We start from the raw sequence: 22,395 nt of genomic DNA on the forward strand, positions 1-22,395 counted from the left end.
ATATAGGTGTAGTAAGTTATTGCTGAGAATCATCTGTCTAGAGTAAGGAGGAATGTACCTCCAGGTACCTGACAAAAGCAGTTAAAAGGCTTTCTGAGTTGAGATATTTTAAATTCAGTCTTTTAGAAATTCACATTAATGCAGATATAAAGAATATAGATTAACTAAAAAAATAAGAAAACACTAAACATCTCAGGAGGCAACCCACAAGAGTGATGGTAAACAGAAATATAAACTACAAAATTAGTCCATTTGAATATTTAAGATAGTAGATTGATCAAGTACAGAATAAAAAATATATATCTTTAGTTTAACAATATGCATAAAAATTGATTTGATAATGTAATTAAGCAATAAGAGACTAATAAAATTATAAAACTGAAAAAAAAACCAGAATAGTGATTCTAAAAATGAATACTATTACTGATATTACCAACTCAATGGATGGATTAAAGAAAATGAGAATAATGGACCGTAAAAAATGAACCTGTTCTATTGTTACTATGCTTTACATATTAAACTCCAAAGATGACACATTTTATTTGGGATTGTTATTTAATGTTATAAATGGCATTTTCTCAGGATTCACATGACCTGAAATACTAGCCTTTTTCTATAGAGACTTAAGAAATTCTTTCTGTCTTCTGCTGCTATTACTTCAACACATATATTAGCAAGCATTCTTGATTCCTATGAACACGTAGAGCACTCAGCTATGGTCTCAGACAACTTTAAACTCACCAGTTGCCTTAACATTGGCAACATAGTGAAAAAGGGACTAGTCTAAGATTTCAAAAATGTTTCTAATTTCCCACTAAATAGTTGTCGCATCCTGGATAAATCACTTAACTTTTATTACTCTCATTTTAAAATAAAATATCTCTATATTTGTTTGTTCTCATGCTGCTATGAAAAAATACCTGAGATTGGGTAATTTATAAAGGAAAGAGGTTCAATCGACTCACAGTTCTACAGGGTTGGGGAGGCCTCAGAAACTTACAATCATTGCAGAAGGGGAAGCAAACATATCTTTTTCACATGGCACCAGCAAGGAGAAGTGGTGAGCTAAAGGAGAGAAAGCGCCTTATAAAACCATCGTATCTGGTGAGAACTCACTCACTATCACAAGAACAGCATGGAGGTAATGGCCCCATGATTCAATTACCTCGCATAGGATTTTTCCTACCATATGTGGGGATTATGGAAACCACAATTCAAGATGAGATTTATGTGGGGACACAGCTCAACTCTTTCAATCTGCGATTCTTCTCTTTATTTAAAAATTTATTTGTAAGTACATCTAAGTATAGCTATAGTAAATACCTAAAGTTGATTTTCCTGCCCTCAGGCTAGTAGTTGAACACTCTGATTAGAAGCTCTAGTAAATATCTGTACCTAAGAAACTGATGACTAAGATTTATTCTTAATATTTTGAGGTAGCTGCCACAGGGGAAAAGAGCATAAGATGCTATTTCTTGAGCAAAAAGAATATTATCTAGGAATTTTACATATCTGATTGTATCTTCACAACACCCATGAAAGAAAAATTACCCTCATTTTTTGGAGACTGAAACTAAGGTTTTGAGCTTATGTAAGAGTAACGAGAATTTGAATGTAGGTCTGACTCCAAAGCCTATGGTATTTCCCCTTCAACAAGAAGCCATATTTTTCCATGAGACTCCTCTTAATGTCATATTTCTGGAATGTTCTTAATATACTAGCTGTAATAAATAACACAGAAATTTTTCTGGATGACTTTAAGAAAATAAGAAATAATTTCGAAATACAGTTTTTCATATTTGTTCCCAGAGGAATTTATACATTTCTATTAAATTTATTCAAATATTAAATTATGAGAATGACAAAGCACAATGAACATTCCAGTCATAGGGTATTATGTATGAATTGGTCAAAAAACACAGCATTCTAAACTGCATATTTTTCCTATGGTAAATTCATTCTGAAAAATAGCTTTTCATACATTTGGAAAATAAGTATGTTTGTGACCATTTACAGCATATTTCTTGCCAATGCTCACTGAAAAACTAATATAATTTTTAGTTACATATATTTCTATGCTGAAAAATGATTACAAAACAGGATTTTTTTGATGTAAAAATAGAATTTGTTGGGTTTATTTTTCCATTTTTTTCTATTTTTAAACTAAAATGTAAATGTCTTGGTTTAGTTTCTTTCATTTTTTCTTAATTAGGAAAACAATTTTATCAAGAGAAAATTTTTACAAATTGAACACTCAGGATCACAGACAGTGAATAGACTAGTTAGATTAACTGAATCTATAGTGTTACTGTAGTCTGCATTTTAATAGAAGAAAAAGAGAAATAAATCATTAGTTTCATATAAAAATGTACTTAGTGTTGGAAGACAGTTCTCCATAGGACCCTTTTGTTTCTGAACATTTTGGAAGTATGGCATGTACTACCCTTCAGTTCTATACTATGTTTTAAAAAATGTTTGTGTACTGAACAACCTTAGAAGATAAAGATACTGTCTCCTCTGAAGCTAAGGACAAATCCTCTTGCTATTCAGCATTATAAGGATAATGTTTTCCTCTAGTGCAAAAGATAGGTTGGTTTACAAGCAATTATAAAATATTTTAACTCCCTACCCTTGGAGTTTCTCAGCTGTGACACAAACCCACCATGTGCATGGTATCTACCTGAACTCTTTCACTTTACCTTTATAGAAATTGAAGGGCAAAGGAGACCCACACAAATATACTGATGCTCATATATCTTGCTGTACTGTGAATAGAAATTCCATGTGACCCAGCAATCCCATTACTGGGTATATATCCAAAGGATTACAAATCGTTCTACTATAAGGACACGTGTACACGAATGTTCATTGCAGCACTGTTTACAATAGCAAGGACCTGGAACCAACCCAAATGCCCATCGACGATAGACTGGATAGGGAAAATGTGGCACATATACACCATGGAATATTATGCAGCCATCAAAAACGGTGAGTTTGGGTCCTTGTGGGGACATGGATGAACCTGGAAACCATCATTCTCAGCAAACTGACAGAGGAGCAGAAGATCAAACACCGCATGTTCTCACTCATAGGCGGGTGTTGAACGATGAGAGCACATGGACAAAGGGAGGGGAGCACTACACACTGGGGTCAGTTGGGGGGAAATAGGGGAGGGACGGTGGGGGGTGGGGAGCTGGGGGGGATAGCAGGGGGAGAAATGCCAGATGTAGGTGATGGGGAGGAAGGCAGCAAATCACACTGCCATGTGTGTTCCTATGCAACAATTTTGCATGTTCTTCACATGTACCCCAAAACCTAAAATACAATAAAATAAATAAATGGGGAAAAAAAAAAGGAGTCTTGCTTCTTTTTCAGCACTTATAAAACAATGTCATGCTTACATCAGCCTGAAAATAGGATAAAAATCTCAGACCCTCAGAGGTCATGATATAGAAAAACTTTCATTTCCCATGTTATAGACACAAGAATGGATACATATAATGAATCATTCTTGCTTTATGAATTTTTTAAGCAAAGAGATGAAAAATTTCAGATATAAAAATATATAAAGAAAGTTAGAAATGGTTTATTATTTATTTTATTTATTTACTTTTCTTTGAGACAGGGTCTCCCTCTGTTGCTCAGGCTGGAGTGCTGTGGCATGATTATAGACAAACTATAGACAAACACCACCCTGCTCATTTTAGGTTTTTTGTTTTGTTTTGTTTTGTTCTTCAATTTTTTTGTATAGGTGTAGTTTCATCATTTTGCCCAAGCTTTTTTATTGAATTTTGCCCAAATTCAATAGCAAATTTGCCAATTAATTATTTTTCTTCCCTCTCCTGATGTAGATGACAGGTTGATGAATGCAGCAAACCACCATGGCACATGTATACCTATGTAACAAACCTGCACATTCTGCTCTTGAACCTCAGAACTTAAACTATAATAAAAAGTTTTTTAAAAATCCAAAAGGCAAACTTAAACTATAAAGGTACAATAGATTCTAAAGCAAACAAATGGAAAAAATATGCCACAAAAACACTAACAACAACAAAAAAAAAGCTAATGTTCTCACATTTATATAAGAAAAAATACACATTAGACGGAAAGAAACATTACCAAACCTAAAGAGCAGAATTTCAAAATGATAAAAAGTTCAATTTACCAGAGAGATATGATACATTTAATAAACTAGTATAACACAACCTCAAAAATAAGGAAAATTTAAAGATATACTAAGAAGTAGCAAATTCCACAACTATATTGGGTGATGTTTAGCACATTTCTGTCAGTAATTTATATAGCACATACTCAATAAATCAGTAAGTGACAGGCTTTGGTAAAGTGACTTAATAGAATTTGTCCAAAATACTTATACAGGACATTCAATTAGAAAATGTATATTATCTTTAGGCCCACATAGGATATTTACCAAACTTGAATTTATACTGGTCTTAAATCAGGTATCAAAAAATGTCTTAAGGATTAAAATCTTATGCAGAGTGTCTTTTGAATACAATGCTAGTAAACTATACATCAATAAAACCAGTATAACTAGAAAATCACTTTATTGGAAGTTAAAGAACACTTAAAAACTTATGAGTTGAAGAAATCATAATGATTTTTAAAAATAACAATAACAAAAACACTACATATTGTAGGGGAAAAATAATTAATGAAATAGAAAAATGTGGAATAAAATATATCAATAAGGCCAAAATTCTTTGAAAAGACTAGTAAATGTGATGCAACCCTGGCAAATTTGATCATGAAAATAAGAGAGAAAACACAAATATCAGGAATAGGAAAGGGGTAGATTGACAGATGTTACCAACTTTAAAGCTGTAATAAAATAATATTGTGAACACCTTTATGTCAATAGGTTTGAAAATTTAGAGGAAATGAAAAAAATCTAAAAAAAATAAAATTTGCCAAACTGATCCTATTCTTAAACTAACTCTATGGATCAGCAATAAGAAGGAAAAGAAATGCAACCAGTAATAATATTTTTAATCAAGCTCTGAAGAATACATCTAATAAGAGATATGCAAGACCTTATGAAGAAAATCATAAAACTATATTAAAATGTTAAAGAAAAGATTTAAGTATATTTATGAATTGGAAGTCTAAAGAGTAAAGAATTAAGCCTTTCCAAATTAACTTATGACTACAATTTCAATTAAATCCCACACAGTGTTTGTTTATGGAAACTGACAAGCAGAATCTAAAATTTGTATGGAAATTCAAAATCCGCAAATAGCCAAAGCACACTCAACAAAAATAAAGTGGAAGAATTTGCCATATCAAACACCATAACTTATTATAGAACTGCATCAAATAAGACAGTGAATATTGTGTGATATGGGATGGTATGGTGGTAATTGTGAGGTGGATAGATAGGGTAGGGAAAGGTAGGATATATAGTGTAATAGCATAGAAAATGGCAACTGAAGAGCCAAGACAGAGGCCCATACATATAATGTTTAGTTGATACTGTAATAGAGGTTGCATTCCAACTCAGTGAGGAATAGGTAGGCTTTTTTAATATCTTATTTTAAAGTTAGTTGTTTATATTAAAATAAGTTATTCTGCCCACATTAAAGACCTAAATGTAAACAGAAAAAAAAAATAAAACTTACCGAAGATAATATGGAAGAATATATTCATAACCTTTAGATATGCAATTATTTCTTCAAAAGTATGCAAAAAGTACTAGTCCTATTAATAAATATATACACATTATAATTAAGAACCCCATACATCAAAAGGTTTCATAATAGTAGTAAAATATTAGCCACATAGAAAAGGTATTTGCCACACATAACCAACAAAGCACTCATATCCAGAATATATAAATGATTCCTAGGAAGCATTAAAATACAGACAGTTCAAGAGAAAGGTAACTAAAACAAGAAGTTTCAACAAACATTTCATAAAACAAATCCAAATAACTGATGAACATATAAACAAGTGCTTAATCTCATTTGCAAGCAGAGAAAGGCTAATTAAAACTGCAAATTTAAAAGCAAACGAACAACAAAAAAAGCAGCCTAACAAAACTTAGTGTTATAGAGGATGTGAACTAATAAAACTCATATTTTGCTAATTGGAGTATATTGTAATTTGGTGTAACCATTAGGCAAACAACTTCAACACTCCAGTAGAGTTGAAAATATGCATATTTTATCATCCTGCAAGTAACACTCATAGATATTTTCACTATAGAACCCTTGTACAAGGATAGGGCAGTGTTGTTCTTCTCCTTTTTACGTTCAGGGATACAAGTGCAGGTTTGTTGCATTGGTAGACTTGTGTCATGGAGGTTTGTAGTACAGATTATTTCATCCAGGTATTAAGCCTAGTACCCATTAATTATTTTTCCTGCTTCTCTCCCCACCCACCCTCCAACCTCCAATAGGCCCCAGTGTGTGTTGTTCCTCTCTACGTGTCCGTGTGCTCTAATTTACCCCCTACTTATAAGTAAGAACATGCAGTATCTTGTTTTGTTTCTATGTTAGTTTGCTAAGGATAATGGCCTCCAGTTGCATCCATGTCCCTGCTGAAATGGCAGAAATAGAATGCAAATGTTGTTCTTAATAGCCCAAAACTGGAAACAACCGATGTGGCCAACAGCAGTGGAATGGATAAGCTCAATACATTCATATAGTAAAATACAGTACAGCAATTAAAAAATGAGCTATATCTACTCACAGCAACACTGGTAAATTTTACAAGCAATATTGAACAAAAAATGAAAACAAAATAATACCTACAGAATTGTCCTATCTGTGTACAGTTCAAAAGCAAACAAAGCTACATTATAGTGCTTAAACATGTAGGTGATACACATTATAAAAGGAAATAAAGAAAGTCAAGGTTATAAGCTTCACTGTAGTAACTGCCCTTAAGAGAAAAGACATTTTTAAAAAAAAATTATTTTTAAGCTCTGGGTTACATTCACAGAACGTGCAGATTTGTTACATAGTGCCATGGTGGTTTGCTGCACTTATCAACCCATCTAGATTTTATGCCCTTCCTGCATTAGGTATTTGTCCTAATGCTCTCCCTCCCCTTGTCCCCCACCCCCAATAGACCCCTCTGTGATGTCCCCCTTGCTGTGTCCATGTGTTCTCATTGTTCAACTCCTACTTATGAATGAGAACATGCCATGTTTGATTTTCTGTTCCTGTGCTAGTTTGCTGAGAATGATGGCTTCCAGCTTCATCCATGCCCCTGCAAAAAACATGAACTCTTTCTTTTTTATGGCTGTATAGTATTCTATGGTATACTAGAAGAGGCTTTTGAGCAGGACCTATGGTGTGCAGGCAGTGTTCTATATTTTGAAATGATCAGAGGACTATGTTTTACAACATTTTGTTTATATAATTATAATTTACATATAATTTAATATATAATTTATTTAACTCCTTATATTTCATAGTATATTTATAAATCTTGAAATTCAATATAAACATACTATATGTAAAATTTTGTGTATGTGTTATATTTCAAAATAAAATGGTTAAAAAGCCTTCAAAAATTAATTTTTATATGAGTAATAGTTTAAAGCTAAAAAGTAATTTTATAGTGTGGACCTATAATGCCTACCAATATTGACTCATTTCTCCACTAGAATATGAGTAGATAAGGGTTGCTTTTACCTAGTTTTAAATTAAACCTGAAATTTCTGTAAAAAAGACCCAATTCATTTACAAACGAAATTCTGCTACGTAAATTAAAAGTCTGTCTTTCTAAAGATAGTACAGTAAAAGATAAAACTTTGGCATTAATAAAGTATCCAACTGGAAAACTCTTAAATATTCAGCCAGCTATAGGGATAATTGCTTAATATGATTGCCTATGGACAGCAATAACTTTAGGGCCAGGTTTATTAGTTTCTAATATGTGGTCTTGCATATTGTGAAAGTTATTTTTAATTATTGCTTTGTATAATGCAAGCAGTACTTTCATATATATTCAGTATTTCATGTAAAGTTACCTCTGTATCAGAAACTTACCTATATAATTCAGTTTGACATATATAGAATTCATATGCAGAAGAGTATAATAAAATGATATAAATGCACATAATGGGAATTTCATTATGAACATATAGACATATGTGCTAAAGCATTTCTGTTATACAGCTATCTAATGATATAAAGTATATTTTATTGAGTTCTTGAAGCTTTTATCACTAATGTACCAATATAGTACACTTCTTGGTTTCTTCTGCAGTAAAACTAGTAAAGGAGATAGAACCACCTACTTGTTCCTCAATGAATAAATATACATAAATGAGTAGAATTAGAAACACATTTTCATCAGTGGGTAAAATCCTTTGCATAGAGCAGAGACTTGAAGTCAAAAGCTACACATAAATATATATATAATCCTTCAAGTAACACATATATATGAACACATATGTGTTCATACATACATATATATGTGTGTGACAATAATATTTATGTGGCTACTAAGACCATGCTATTCTGAAAGCCATACTGATATCATTAGACGCTCCATTATTCTATTGAGTGGGCCCTAGTTTGGATGACCTACTATATTAACACTCCCTGAGGGAGTCTAGGTTGGATAGAGGAATATTTTTCAAGGATAATTAAATTGAGAGGGTGAAACAGGAGAGAATCATGTCAATGGAGCCTCCTTCATGGTTATTACTAAGCAATTGATAAAAATTACGTGAAATAGCTTAAAATCAATCAAGACCATCTACTTTTCTTTTCTTGTGGAAATTGGTTTTTCTTTTTAAAGACACACTAAAATCCTTACATATTATGAAATAAAATACATTTAAAAATACTGGTTACATATTTAGAATTCTGGTAAGGAGTTCTTCCTGGACTCACCCCCAGAAAATTGTTCTGGTTAGTTTTGTGTTAATTCATGAATCTTCCCCTCCTGTCAGTGACCCCCTAGAACCCAAAAGTTGACCCGAATTTAGAGTAAGACCTGGTCTTTGGCAATTGAGATAGCATTAAGGCTTTGCGTGATGGAATTCATTTTACATTTTTAAGTAAAAATAGTAATATGGCTATTAAATCCTTACTATATGTTAGGTACTCTGTGTTCATTTTATGTTATTATTTACATTTTAAAAGGAGAAAACTGAGACAGAGAAAAGAGAAATAATTTGCCCAACATTACACAGCTAGTAAGTGAAAAGGCCAAATTTACTATCAACGAATTTGTTGCTAGGCAGATACAAAGATGAGTAAGGTACAGACCCTAGTTTTATGGACTGAATTAATTTATTCTATAATGAATGTCCTGTAAGTCACAATTCCAGGACCTCTTGTAATGGAAAATGAGATAGTGTGACAACCTTATGGGAAACAATCATAAACTCCATGGCTACTGGGTAGTTTTAAAAGCAATAGCCTGTTAACATTTACATTGGTATTTCTCAGAAATGGATAAATACAAGGACAGAGACAGAATTAGTATTATTGATTTTTCCTTTTGCATCAGGCTTCAATATAACTTGGCATAACACGGTCATTAGTCCTGTCATTTAAAATTTTGGTATTTTCTTTCTCTGAAATTTTTGCAATTACTTTTGATTTTTAAATATTACAATAAAAGATTATTTATCTTAATTACTGAGGTTTTTTGCACTTTCTTAGATGTTATGCATAAGGCAAGTACTTTGCTTGTCCCACTCACCTTACTTTATTCCCAGACCTAATAATAGCAAACACGAAGACACATTACATGTTAAGGTATGACTTAAGCAACCTAGGATTTTCCTGAGTTATGTGGTTCTCTTGAAAGAAACCAAAGCTTCACCCTTTATATAGTATTCGGTACTGTACTATAAAGATATTAGTGAGGAAATGCAGCCCAACTGAACAATATACATGGCAAACATATTTCTTTTAATGTGAAATTGTGTATAAGTTGAATACAGAATATTTATTATAATTGGCTAATAAGTACAACTATATTCAATTTGTTAAAGGATGTTTCTGCTATTCTAGAGGCATTCAGTTAAATCTGGTAATTCCATAATATCAAAAAATGTGTCTTGCAAAATCTGAATATTCTCAAAGATATAAGTTAGTAACTCATCTTTATTTTTCTTTGCCTTCATAAAGGTCATTCATATACTTTATGTACTATCCTATCCCCCAAACGGACCAATTTTGATAACGAATTCAAATGTCAGAAACCAGCACACAACTTTCATTCTAGTTTTTTTTCCTCTCTCAGCCATAAAATATAGTGAAATATGTAAAGGAGTGATTGGTGCTGATGTTAGCCTTTGACCTTACATATAGGTTTGGCACTGTGCCCGAAATTTCTGTTTTTTAAAATTTTGCACCAACAATCCTCTTTATTCATGAAGTCATTTTTTTCTGAGTGATTAATTGCATATATACTTAAATATATTTTTAAAGAATAGGGATATTGCTTGTCACACACAAATGGCTCTTATAGAGTTACTGGTTTCATGCCAATGCTGTCAACTTTCCAACAACAGATTGGATTGGTTAAGGAAGAAACCATAAACAGTCTATCAACAAATATCTATACAAATGTTAATGAAATTAAAATTCTGTTAGTGTAACATTTATGCCAAATTCCATTTTTAGTTGTGCTTCATTTGTGAGGCATAATGTAATAACTTATTTTAATAAACACATACAGACCACTTTTGCTTTATAGTGTAAATAAAAAATGTAGTATTGCCCACATAAGATACATAGAATCAGCCATTTATCAAAGTTACCAAAAATATTTCCATTGCATGAATAAGTGTTTTTCTGAACCGCAATTATGTCCTCCAAAAACTTTTGGTAAAGAAATGAACTCATCTCTATTCATGAAACCAAGAGTATTTTATTATATTACTGAGAAAAGCCATTAAGGGAAAAGAAAATAGTCATGGGAAAGTTGCCATACGTATCAAAAATATAAATAGTTAGCTTATTTTTCTGTGCCCTAAATGCTAATTGATTCTTAATCGCCCATAGTTTAGGATATTATGTTATATTGAAAATTTAGAAAACTAATTTATTTGAAGCATATGGGTTTAATGAACACTTTTGTTATGCTTTTCATGAAGAAAATAATATTTTCATTAATTTAAAAAGTACTTTATTTCTTTTCATGAACTTCTTAAAACTGCTTTCCTCTATGATTGAATTCATTTCAAACATTTTATAAAGTATCTTATATGAATGAGTAGTGTTTCTTTTTATTTTTCTTTTTGTGTTTTGTTTGTTTGTTTGTTTCATTATTGGAGTTGAAGTCTCACGCTGTCGCCCAGGCTGGAGTGCAGTGGCACGATCCTGGCTCACTGCAATCTCTGTCTCCTGGATTCAAGCAATTCTCCTGCCTCAGCCTCCCCATAGTAATGTTGGAATTACAGGTGTGCAATACTATACCCAACTAATTTTTGTATTTTAAATAGAGACAAGGTTTTGCCATGTTGGCCAGGCTGGTCTCGAATTCCTGACCTCATGTAATCTGCCTCCCTCGGGCTCCCACAGTGCTGGGATTACAGGCATGAGCCACCATGCCCAGCCTGGTTTTGTGTTTTAATTCCCTACCATTAGTTGCTAAGTTTTATCCCAATCTAACCCTGACTTTCAAAGCTGAAATTTCTATAATAATGAGTGAATCATGTTTAGACATGTGTTTTCCTCCACAATATGCAGGTTTGTCCATATGCTAAAAACGTCCAAATTCCAGTTCTTTTCTTAGGGCACTGAGACAACATTAATCAGCTATGATGATTATTATTTTATTTCACCAATATTTTTGAGCACCATCCTATTATGTACCACTTAAGAAGATTATATTGTATTAGATTGGTGCAAAGGTAATTGTAATTTTTGCCCTAGGTAATAGTAGGCAAAGCAGACACATAGATAAGAAAATAAAATGTAATGAATACTATCATGGGGTCTCTATAGGGTTCTTTGGAATGGGCATCCCTAACCTTATTTAAATAAGGAATTCAGTGTTAGATGATCAGGGAGCTTACCCCAAAGAATGTAAGTTCTAAACTGAGACCTAAAGACCTGAACCAGGAATACCGTTGGCAAAGTGAATAGAAGACAGTATGGGCAAAGGTCTGCAGTCAAAAGAGAACATTTGGGGTAACTACACTATGTCTGGGGGATTGAGACAGGAACCTAACAGAAATGTCTGAAGGTGTAAACTAAGACCTGTGCATTATGCAAAAAATAAATAAATAAATGTTATCTAAAGGCTGTGGAAAACCAGGAATTTAACCTATGAGATGGCACAATTAGATTTGTACTTTAGCAAGATCATTTGTAGTATGGAGATATATCTGTGGGAGCAGATATATGCCAATTAGAAGGCTGTTGCAGTAATTGAGAAGAAACAATGGTAGCCTGAATTAAAAATAGCTGCAGTGAGAATGGAGATTTGACAGATTTAACATAGACGGTAAAATATGCAGTTGGAAGGTGAGAAAGAATTCTGAATCAGTGCCACACTCTGTTTTCTCAGTTTTAAATTGATGATAGTGATAGCATTTTAGAAAATTTAGGAAAAGTTTAAATAATAAACATGAGTTCAATTTTTTGACATGTTTGGCTTGAGGTATCTACTGGGTATATAAGGGAGGGGCTCTGAATACATGTCTCAGAAGGAAATAAAGATGGCAACTGAAAAATTTGAATAGGTATCGTTTAACAGGGAGAGTATAGCCTAAAAGTAAGATGGGGCCAAGATAGAGCCCCAGGGAAGAATCCTGAGATTGAAAAAGATGGCAAGGGAAGAGGAGCCCTTGGAAAAGACTAGGGTTTAGCCATAGGATTTTGAATAAAAACGGAGAAGATAACAAATCCAGGGCAAACAAGCCTTTGAAGAAGGAGGGAGTGGACAACAGTGAATTATACCATAGAGAAGTTAGTAAGATATGTGCTTCAAAATATCCCCCAAATTTAGCATTATGATGATTTTGATGTGCACAGTTCCAGTGAAAAGGTGTTGGGATAAGCCGTAATGCAGAGGGCTGAAGTATGAATGGCAAGTAAGTCAACAGAGACTGCTCTTTGTCTACTAGTGCAAGAAGCTCATCTGATTAGGGAAGGAGAGACAGAGGAGTCACTGGAGGGAAATGTAAAAAGTCAATTTTAAGGGATACTGAAAATATAGAAGAAAAGGGAAACTGATGGCAAGGGATTCTAGATTATATGGAAGGATTGGGATCTGGAGCACAGTTTAAGGCATTGTATTTAAGAGGAAGAGAACCTCTTCTATTGTGACAGGTAAGAAAGTTACCCTTACACATATGTATGTCACCACATATGTATGAGCAACAGGACTGCTCACTCATCTTCAGAATGGGGCCTGAAGTAAAATGGTTGCAGTGGCAAAAGAAAGAAGGAACCAGATTAGTAGATTACCCAGGATGTGGACTAGATCTTATTTCTGATTAGATATTTGTACTTAAAGAATGAGTAGCCAGTGTTGAGGACATACAGACCAAACTGAATTACTTCAGAATCTAGGGGGAAAAACATACTTTAGTAGGATGATGATGGTAAAGACAAGTTGTGATTTTGAAACTCAGGTGGAAATATGAGATACAAGAACAGGAATAAGATAGAGGTTGGTGATACCTAGTCCTCTCAGCCGCTAACCCCATGAGATAAGAAACTATGCCTATCAAGTTGACATCAGAAGCCAGCACAGTGCCAAGTAGAGAGTGGGGACCCCTAGCTACTTTCAGAATTGGGAGCACCAACATCTTAAGGAATCTAAAAAGGATCCTGAGAGGAGGGAATACTTAAAGTCTGGTGTCCCAAAGGCCTGCAGAAAAGAGTTATAAGAATCCAGCAGTGAGGTCAGTGAAGAGAATGAATGAATTAATATAACGGTTAGATAAGTCAGTTTCAGCACATCTTACAGTATCCCTTAGTGATATTATTTGTGAAAAACAAAATATTGGAAAAGTGTCCAATTTGTCCCTGAAATCCTCTTATATCTCATGCAGTTTATAGAAATGGGAAATATAAACCTGTAAATTATGAAGGGAAAGTAGCCTATAGTTTAGAAGATTTTTGGCAAATATATAAATTTATATGCCCACAGAAAAAGAAAATTGCCCCTTTTGAAGACAGAGTAGAAACTAAAATCAACCAATGGTCAGGGGAAAATATTTGCACCAGTGATAACAGAAAAAGAATCATGAATAGTGGAAAACAAAAAAGAAAAACTAGACTCTAGAAGGTAATTGAAGAAAACAAGAAAAATATATTACAGTGTATGAACTAAAATTATTAAATAATTATAGTGTTCAATTTTACTAGCAAAGATGTATAAATTAAGACCATTATTGTACATTAATGCTATCAAATTATCAGCTGTTTCGAAATATTTACTATTTTACTGTTGACCAGGGACTCAGTAAAGTAAGCAATCTCATACAGTATGTAGTAAATGTGTGAGACCTTTTAAAACCATTTGACAATATAGATTATATCAAATTCTTCAAAATATTTATACTATTACAGATATTACTTTTAATTCCATCTTTTAAAATGGATTAATTATTTATGTGGCCAACAATCTTATGAAAAAAAGCTCCTCATCACTGGTCATTAGAGAAATGTGAATCAAAACCAAATGAGATACCATCTCATGCTAGTTAGAATGGTGATCATTAAAAAGTCAGGAAACAGATGCTGGAGTGGATGTAGAGAAATAGGAACACATTTACAGTGTTGATGGGAGTGTAAATTAGTTCAACTATTGTGGAAGGCAGTGTGTTGATTTCTCAAGGATCCAGAACCAGAAATACCACTGGACCCAGCAATCTCATTACTAGTATATACTCAAAGGTTTATAAATCATTCTGCTATAAAGACATGCTCATGCATGTTACTGCAGCACTGTTCACAATAGCAAAGACTTGGAACCAACCCAAATGCCCATCAGTGATAGACTGGATAAAGAAAATGTAGGCACATATATGCCATGGAATACTATGCAGCCATCAAAAAGGATGAGTTCATGTCCTTTGCAGGGACATGGATGAAGCTGGAAACCATTATTCTCAGCAAACTAACATAGGAACAGAAATCCAAATACTGCATGTTCTCACTCATAAGTAGGATTTGAACAATGAGAACACATCGACACAGGGAGGGGAACATCACACAGTCAAGCCTATCAGAGGGCAGGAGGCTAAGGGAGGGATAGCATTAAGAGAAATAGCAAATGTAGACAAGTTGATGGGTGCAGCAAAACACCATGCCATGTGTATATCTGTGTAATAAACCTGCACATTCTGCACATGTATCCCAGAACTTAAAGTATAATTTAAAAAGAGATAATTAAAGAGCTATTATACAATAAGTTGGTAGCTCATAGTATAAAACCATGAAAAGTATGTCTGAGTTTTCTAGTCCATATAGTGCATTTATTATAATACTAACTGAAAATACAGCATGAAGAATATATATAATTATAGTCGGTCTCTCATATCCATGGGTGCTGCATCATGGTTCAACCAACTGCAGATAAAAAAATATTTTACAGAACGCACTTATACTGAACATGTACAAATTTTTTTCTTGTCATTATTTCCTTAGAAGTATAGTATAACAATTTATATTGTATTGGGTATAATGAGTAATCTATAAATGATTTAATGTATCTAGGAGGATGTTCACAAGTTATAAGAAGATACCATTTCATATCAGGGACTTGAGCATCTACCAATTTTTGTATTCAAAAAAGGTCCTGGAACCAATCCCTTATGGGTACTGAGGAACAACTATGTGTGTAAACTAAAGACTAAACAAAACAAAAAATGCAAAAACAGCTACAAGAAAATGCCTTTAAATATTCTCCAGTAGTTGTCTTGATAATTGTCTTTGCAGATTGTCTTTTCTATGACTTTCTACTTTCTAAATTGTCTAATGAGTATGATTTTTATAATAAAATTCAAAAACTGTTTAAATAAAATTACTGAAGGTTTTGTTTTGAAGTAAAAAGCGCATATAAACAGTAGAAACAGGAGAATAGCAAGAATCAAAGGATGACATTTTTCTTAAGTTGATGATACAGGGAATTAATTATGCAAGACCCAGAGAAGTAGCAAAGAACTGTGGGTAAAGGGATTAGAGTTCTCCAGGCAGAATGATGCTTCTTTAATATTGAAAGGAAGGAATTACTGGGCAGCCTAACTGGAAATTGGTAAGTATCCGTTAATTAATCCAAGTCATCCTTATTCTTCCTACACAAGTTGCTAAAAGGACGTCTGCAGGCTTCCAAGAATAAATGTTACTTTCCCTTCCTCAGTAACAGGAGTGATTCTGAAATAGTTTTGCTGAGACAGGATCATTCCTCTAGCATTTGAATTGCAGTATTTTCATGTACATCCAGCCAACTTTACCACTATGTTTGTTTTGTTTCTTACGCTGAGCTCATGCCAATCTACCAATTCATGCCTTGGGGTTAAAATCGTTAATAATAATTGTATCCTTAGAATGAAATCTCTCCTTTTTACTGAGGAATTGTTGTTTAGAACTTTGGCTGAGTTCTGATGTAGAACCACTTAGAGTTTATGATGTGTTATTGTAGAATTGAGGAAAGCTTTTCAAAATGAGTACTATAAAAAGTGACTATTGCAAGTATATGCCACTATTTTTTAAAATGGGGAGACTGCGATTATTTCTGTTTTAACTAAACGTATACTTGTTACAAAAGGATTCTCTACATATCAAGAGTAGTTGAGGTTCAAGTCCTGGGCTCACTTGATCATCAGGATCGCTGAGTCATCACTGTTTTCTGTCACTGTGCTGTCCATCATCTGGCCTGGTCACTCAAGGAAAGCAGATCAGTAGCTGGGGTTTTGCTAGAAAAGAGACTCAATGAAGTGTATAGCAATGCCATATCTTCCCTTTGTTTGAGTCTGTTACATAATTTTGTGCAATTATAAGGCTATTTATGAAAATGGAGCCTGCTCATGGATTCAACGGCCAATCCCCTCATGTGAAGTAATTGTTCTTCTAATTGTAGCAACTATGGAATAGTTGGCCTAAGTTCAGGTTTCTAGGGCTGAAGTCATTTTAGAAACATAAGGTGGCATAAGAACCAATAGGAACTTTACTGAGTAACAGAGTTTTAGATACTCAAAGCATCCAGATTTTTAGCTTTCCAGAGACATGGTTTCAACATCTGTTTAAATTGAAAACTAGAGTTATTTCACTAATTACAACAGTAAGTTTTAAGGAAGAAAGACATGTTAGATGTATCATCCTCGACATATTCTGAATGATACATGCTAAGCTTGTGTGTATGTGTGTGTGCACTTACATGCACAGAGCATTCAAAATAGGTTTTGCACCATGCTTTATTCATTTTCCAAACAACTTGCAAATACATAGACTTCTTATGTACAAACATCTATAATGAAAGAATATTTCAAAGTAATAAACTGACATTTTAAATATCAGGTTTTAAACCATGGGATTGTTCTGAGTTTAATTACTGTGACTTAGATTTTAAAAGGGGTCTCCCTTTGGTGTACTTTCAATCAAGTCTATGAAGCCAGCAATCCCCAAACCAAAAATGCTTCAGAACAATTGGTCTTCAGTGTAACTCTGAAATGCATGAAATACTATATTAGCTGACACAAAGCAAGCTCAGTTTTATGTAAATGAAAATTCAACTCCAAATACGCTCAATATAATTTATAAATTCTACATATGGGTAAGAGTGGTATAAGAACAATTAGACTTTAATCCCGAAAGTACAGATAGGGAACAGATGATTTTATATTAGAAGAATTCTACAGTCTACCAAAAAATAACTCTCTGATTTTTCTAATTAAAAACTCAAAACAAACCCTATAAATGGTGATTGATTTAAAATATTTTTTTAAAAAAATAGATGGATTTGAAACTTAAGCAGGAAAAATACTTAATGTGTGACTGACATTACTTTTCAAACAGATCATTTAGCTCTCATAAATTAGTCAATTTTTTTTTCTTTCTTTTGATAAAATGTTTAGCCTAGATGAAACTGGTTGGCCAAAGTTTGATCTCTTTAAATGACAAATTAAATGTTTCATATTTCTTTCACAGATATAGAAGAAGACCTTATCCACAAAGAGACCACTGCAAATGAAAAATTAGAAAGGAATCGAGAATATACATACCAATGGCTTCATACACAGGTTGGGGTTCATGAAACAACTAATTCCAGAAATATGAAATGGTGAGGTCATTTCCTCTAAATTAGATTTTTGTATTGCAAACACATCTTGAAAATTGAAACCTAGGTTAATTGTGCTAAAACAAACATGACTTTATAGCCAAAGGCCAATACACCACATTGCTAGGTTATGCAAAGGCCTTTCATACAGAATAGATTTAATTACTCCTATTTTTTACCCGGAAATGTTTGGGAACAACTCTATTCTGTAATGCTTCAAACCAACAGAAGAGCCACAAAATAATTCTATTCTTTAAGTAAAAAATGTGATATTCATTAACCATTTTTAGATATCATGTATCTTGTAGGCTGTGTTTTATTTTGCTTTATTTTTGTTATTTATAAGTTTGACAGTTAAAATTATAATTCAGCCTAGTGTCTGTTACTTTACCAGTCATACAACTCATTTTGGTGATGCCCCAAGACTTCAGTTTTCTCTTTTATAGAGAGAGAATAATTCTAACTCATGGCATAGGAGTGAGCTACAAAGTTGAGGATATCAAATGTCTATATTCTGTAGCAACAAGGTTCCTTAAGTCTAAAAGTTGCTTAATTAATTTTTGTTACATTAATGTATATACCATTTTACTAGGGCTGCCATAACAAAATACCAGATTGGGTAGTTTCAACAAGGGAAAATTATTTTTTCTCAGCTCCAGAGGCTACAAGTTCAATATCAAGGTGTTAGAAGGTTTAGTATCTTTGAAGACCTTCTCCTTTGTTTGCAGATGGCTACTTTCTTGTTTTATCCTCACACTGTCATTCCTTGGGCTGTGTTGTCTTTGTTCTAATCTTCTCTTTCTATAAGGGCACCCGTGATATTGGATTAAGGCACACCTATATGATCTTATCTATCTTAATTACCTCTTTCCAATCTCTATCTCTAAGTACAGCCATATTCTGAGGTACTAGAGGTTAGAACTTCAACATATGAATTTTAGGGGACAGAATCCAGTCCATAACAATATGATATAAAGCATACATATACATGAACCAAAGATTTAAGGAAATAAAAATCCAGAGATGAGATTTTTACATAGATCTTAAAGATTTTTGTTTTAGCTACATATATCCACAAAGGGGTAAAGGTGTTATTATAGGCATTTATTAAAAACATATGTCAATATTGAATAAAGTATAAAGACAATTTTAGAAATATTTCCAGGCATTGTGGGTAGTAACTGTTTCACATAAGTATCAAACACACAAACAAAAACCTGTAATTATTACAGTTAAAACTTAGTTTAACAGCATGTCAAAATGTTAAAAACAAATTTCTTTTAATAATATATATAAACAACTTTAATATGTGATCAATCTTATCTATTTAATTCATTTAGAAATGTTAAAAATCATATGAAAATGAAAATAAAACTTTATAGTCAGAATTATGTCAGATTTTAATGTGAACAAAAAAGTAGGAATAAAGGCATTGATATTTGAGAACTTTTATTTTACTAAGTATTAAAATAAATGTAAACACTATTTTATGTTGTTATTAATCAATTTAATTAATACGGCGGTGTCTTAGTCTGTTTTTTTGTTGCTAGAATAGCTCAGACTGGGTAATTTGTAAAGAAAAGAGGTTTAGTTAGCTCATGGTTCTGCTGGCTGGGTTGTTCAAGGGACATGGTACCAGCATCTGCTTGGTGTCTGATGCTGGGTCACAACACAGTGGAAGGTCAATGGGGAAGTGGACACATATGAAGGGCAAAACTCAAGGGGTATACTGGCTTTTCAACAACCCATACTCATGGGAACTAATGCAGCCCTGCCAGAACTAATCCAGGCTAACAAGAACAAGAACTTGCTCACTGCAAGAAAGCACCAAGCCATTCACGAGAGGTATCCACCCTCGTGACCCAACGCAAATACCTCTCACACTAGTTTCCAGCACCCAACATTGCTACACTGGGGATCAAATTTCAATATGCGTTTTGGTGAGAATTATATCCAAACCATAACAGAAGGCATCCCTAGAATTATAAACAAATGTATGATAATAGAATGCATAACTTACTATCTCTATTAACCAGATATGAGGTCTTGTTCAGAAAATTAAAAACATTAGAACTGACGTAGTGTTCATAAGAATATATGAAAAATGTTTTAGGATGAAATTTTGATATACTTAAACATTTAACAGTATCCTTTACTCATAAATAAGTTATATATGAAATTTTAAACAATAAGCAATTGTTCATAAACTTTCTCCTTTGAAAATGTAATACATAAAAGAAATAGGTAGTTATATTTTAAGAAAAAAATTATTTTCAAAGACAAGAGTTCTTGAAGAGCCAAATATCATTGTTCTAGTTTTAAACATAATTTTATTTTTTACATAGTATAATGCGTTAAAAACACTAGAGCTATTTTAAAAGTAGGAAGCTTTACCTTTTTAAAAAGACAACTAAAACATGTAAGTACATACAAATAAAATATTTAGATTTTCTATAGTTTATTAAAGATTATTAGTAGTATTCATCAGTTTTGGCTCTTCGCATGTGTTTATGTTTGATAAAGAAGGGTGGTATTAAAGTGCTATTTAGAAATTGAAATTTTATCTCAAATTGATTTTTTAAACTCAGGAAGGATGTACATTTGTACTTATTTTTTGCTTATAACCTAATTTAAGAAAACTGATATTTCCAATTGTAAATAATGGATTTCTCTCAAGCTTTTTAGTTGGGCATTTCTTTTATATGCTTCCTCTACATTTACATTATAAAATACTTTCTGTTTTTGTCACTATGCAGCGATCACTTTTTGCCTGAGTTAGATCCAGATGTGCTTAATGGTGGAAGAGTTCAGCTTGTGGTAAGAAATGTGTTTAAAATTACAGAAAAATGTTATAGACACTAGTGTTCAATAAATGACACTTTAAAATATGTTCATAATTAAACTATGAAAATATCACAACTGTATCTATTTGGATTAATCTCAAAATATGTGTTAAAATAATTACATCTTTTCTTGGCTTGTAATATAATTTAAAATATGACATTGCTTAAAAATATTAATTTTATATGACAGGTGTAAAAATATTAGCATCCTGCCACTTTAAAATAAAAATTATTCTAGGTGAGAAATTACTCTGAATGGAAAACTGAAACATTTTTCTTCGACATTTTAGAAGGGTAGAATTTGTAGGTTATAACTGGAGGAAATACCAAAGTATTCTCATTACTTGGAAAATCCAGCTATACAAAAATTAACAAATAATTGTGAGCTCAACCACTCTATGTAATAAAGTGTAAATTATTGGAGCTTTTAGGACAACCAGGCTGTAAACATAATGATCAGAATAAAGACTCTATGCAGTATAACTGTATGTGCATTGCTAAAGTCAATGGCACTATATGCTACTAAAAGGAAGACTATGTAAGCAGAAGGGGAATGGTCAATATGGAGTCTAGGAAAGTTGATCACACAAAACAACAATTTTTCAGTACGTTTCCAGAAGTTTTCAGAGAAGAGAGTACTCTGACCAATAACAGAAGTGTGTGGCCTCCTTGGTAGGTGAAAATGTATGCATCAAGTGACCCAAAGTTTACAACGAATTACCCCTTGTTCAGATTCTGCATTCATCAAAAAACTGATTATAATTTAGCTTGTCTTGTAGAATTTTATAGGAAAGGATCATGTGCTTTTTGAATGAAAAGAGTATTATGATTTCCAGAACATTTATCATTTTCTTGATATATTTATCATTTTCATGAACAACTCATGCAAGGAGTTTTCCTGAAAGAGAAGCAAATATTAAGGTAGTCTCTAACTAAAATGCATGTGTTTTGGAAAATATTTATGGAGTCTATGCACAGATTTGAGATAACCACTCAACAGATATCTTCTTGCATTTTAATAGAGATCTCTCTTAAGAAAGTGGCCTGAAGATTATCCAAGGAAAATTGCCAATTTAGGCCGTTAACACTACACATATTATTGATTAATACTTTGGCACAGATTGGTGAGTGACCACTTGAGAGAAATGATTCAGAACATAAGTCTGTCCAGGAATGCCAGGGTAATGAAATGTTATTATATTATGGTCAAGCATGGTGTCTCAGGTATGTAATCTTAGCACTTTTGTAGGCCGTGGCAGACAGACTGCTTGAGTCAGGAGTTTGAGACCAGTCTGGGTAACATGGCAAAACCCCACCTCTA

General features: G+C 32.9%; 1 protein-coding gene across 5 annotated transcripts in view; it reads left to right on the top strand.

Moving 5' to 3' along the window:
* Positions 1–22,395, top strand: part of LRRIQ1 (leucine rich repeats and IQ motif containing 1) — a 233,659-nt gene that overhangs the window by 181,807 nt on the left and 29,457 nt on the right. For all 5 annotated transcript variants that reach the window (XM_017506824.2, XM_017506826.2, XM_017506827.2 and 2 more), the window contains 2 exons: positions 18,102–18,234; positions 20,988–21,048. In XM_017506824.2, the coding sequence (XP_017362313.1) occupies positions 18,102–18,234; positions 20,988–21,048 (194 nt within the window). The remainder of the gene's footprint in view (positions 1–18,101; positions 18,235–20,987; positions 21,049–22,395) is intronic.

Source organism: Cebus imitator, unplaced genomic scaffold, assembly GCF_001604975.1.
Source record: "Cebus imitator isolate Cc_AM_T3 unplaced genomic scaffold, Cebus_imitator-1.0 Scaffold362, whole genome shotgun sequence".
Classification (NCBI taxonomy): domain Eukaryota; kingdom Metazoa; phylum Chordata; class Mammalia; order Primates; family Cebidae; genus Cebus; species Cebus imitator.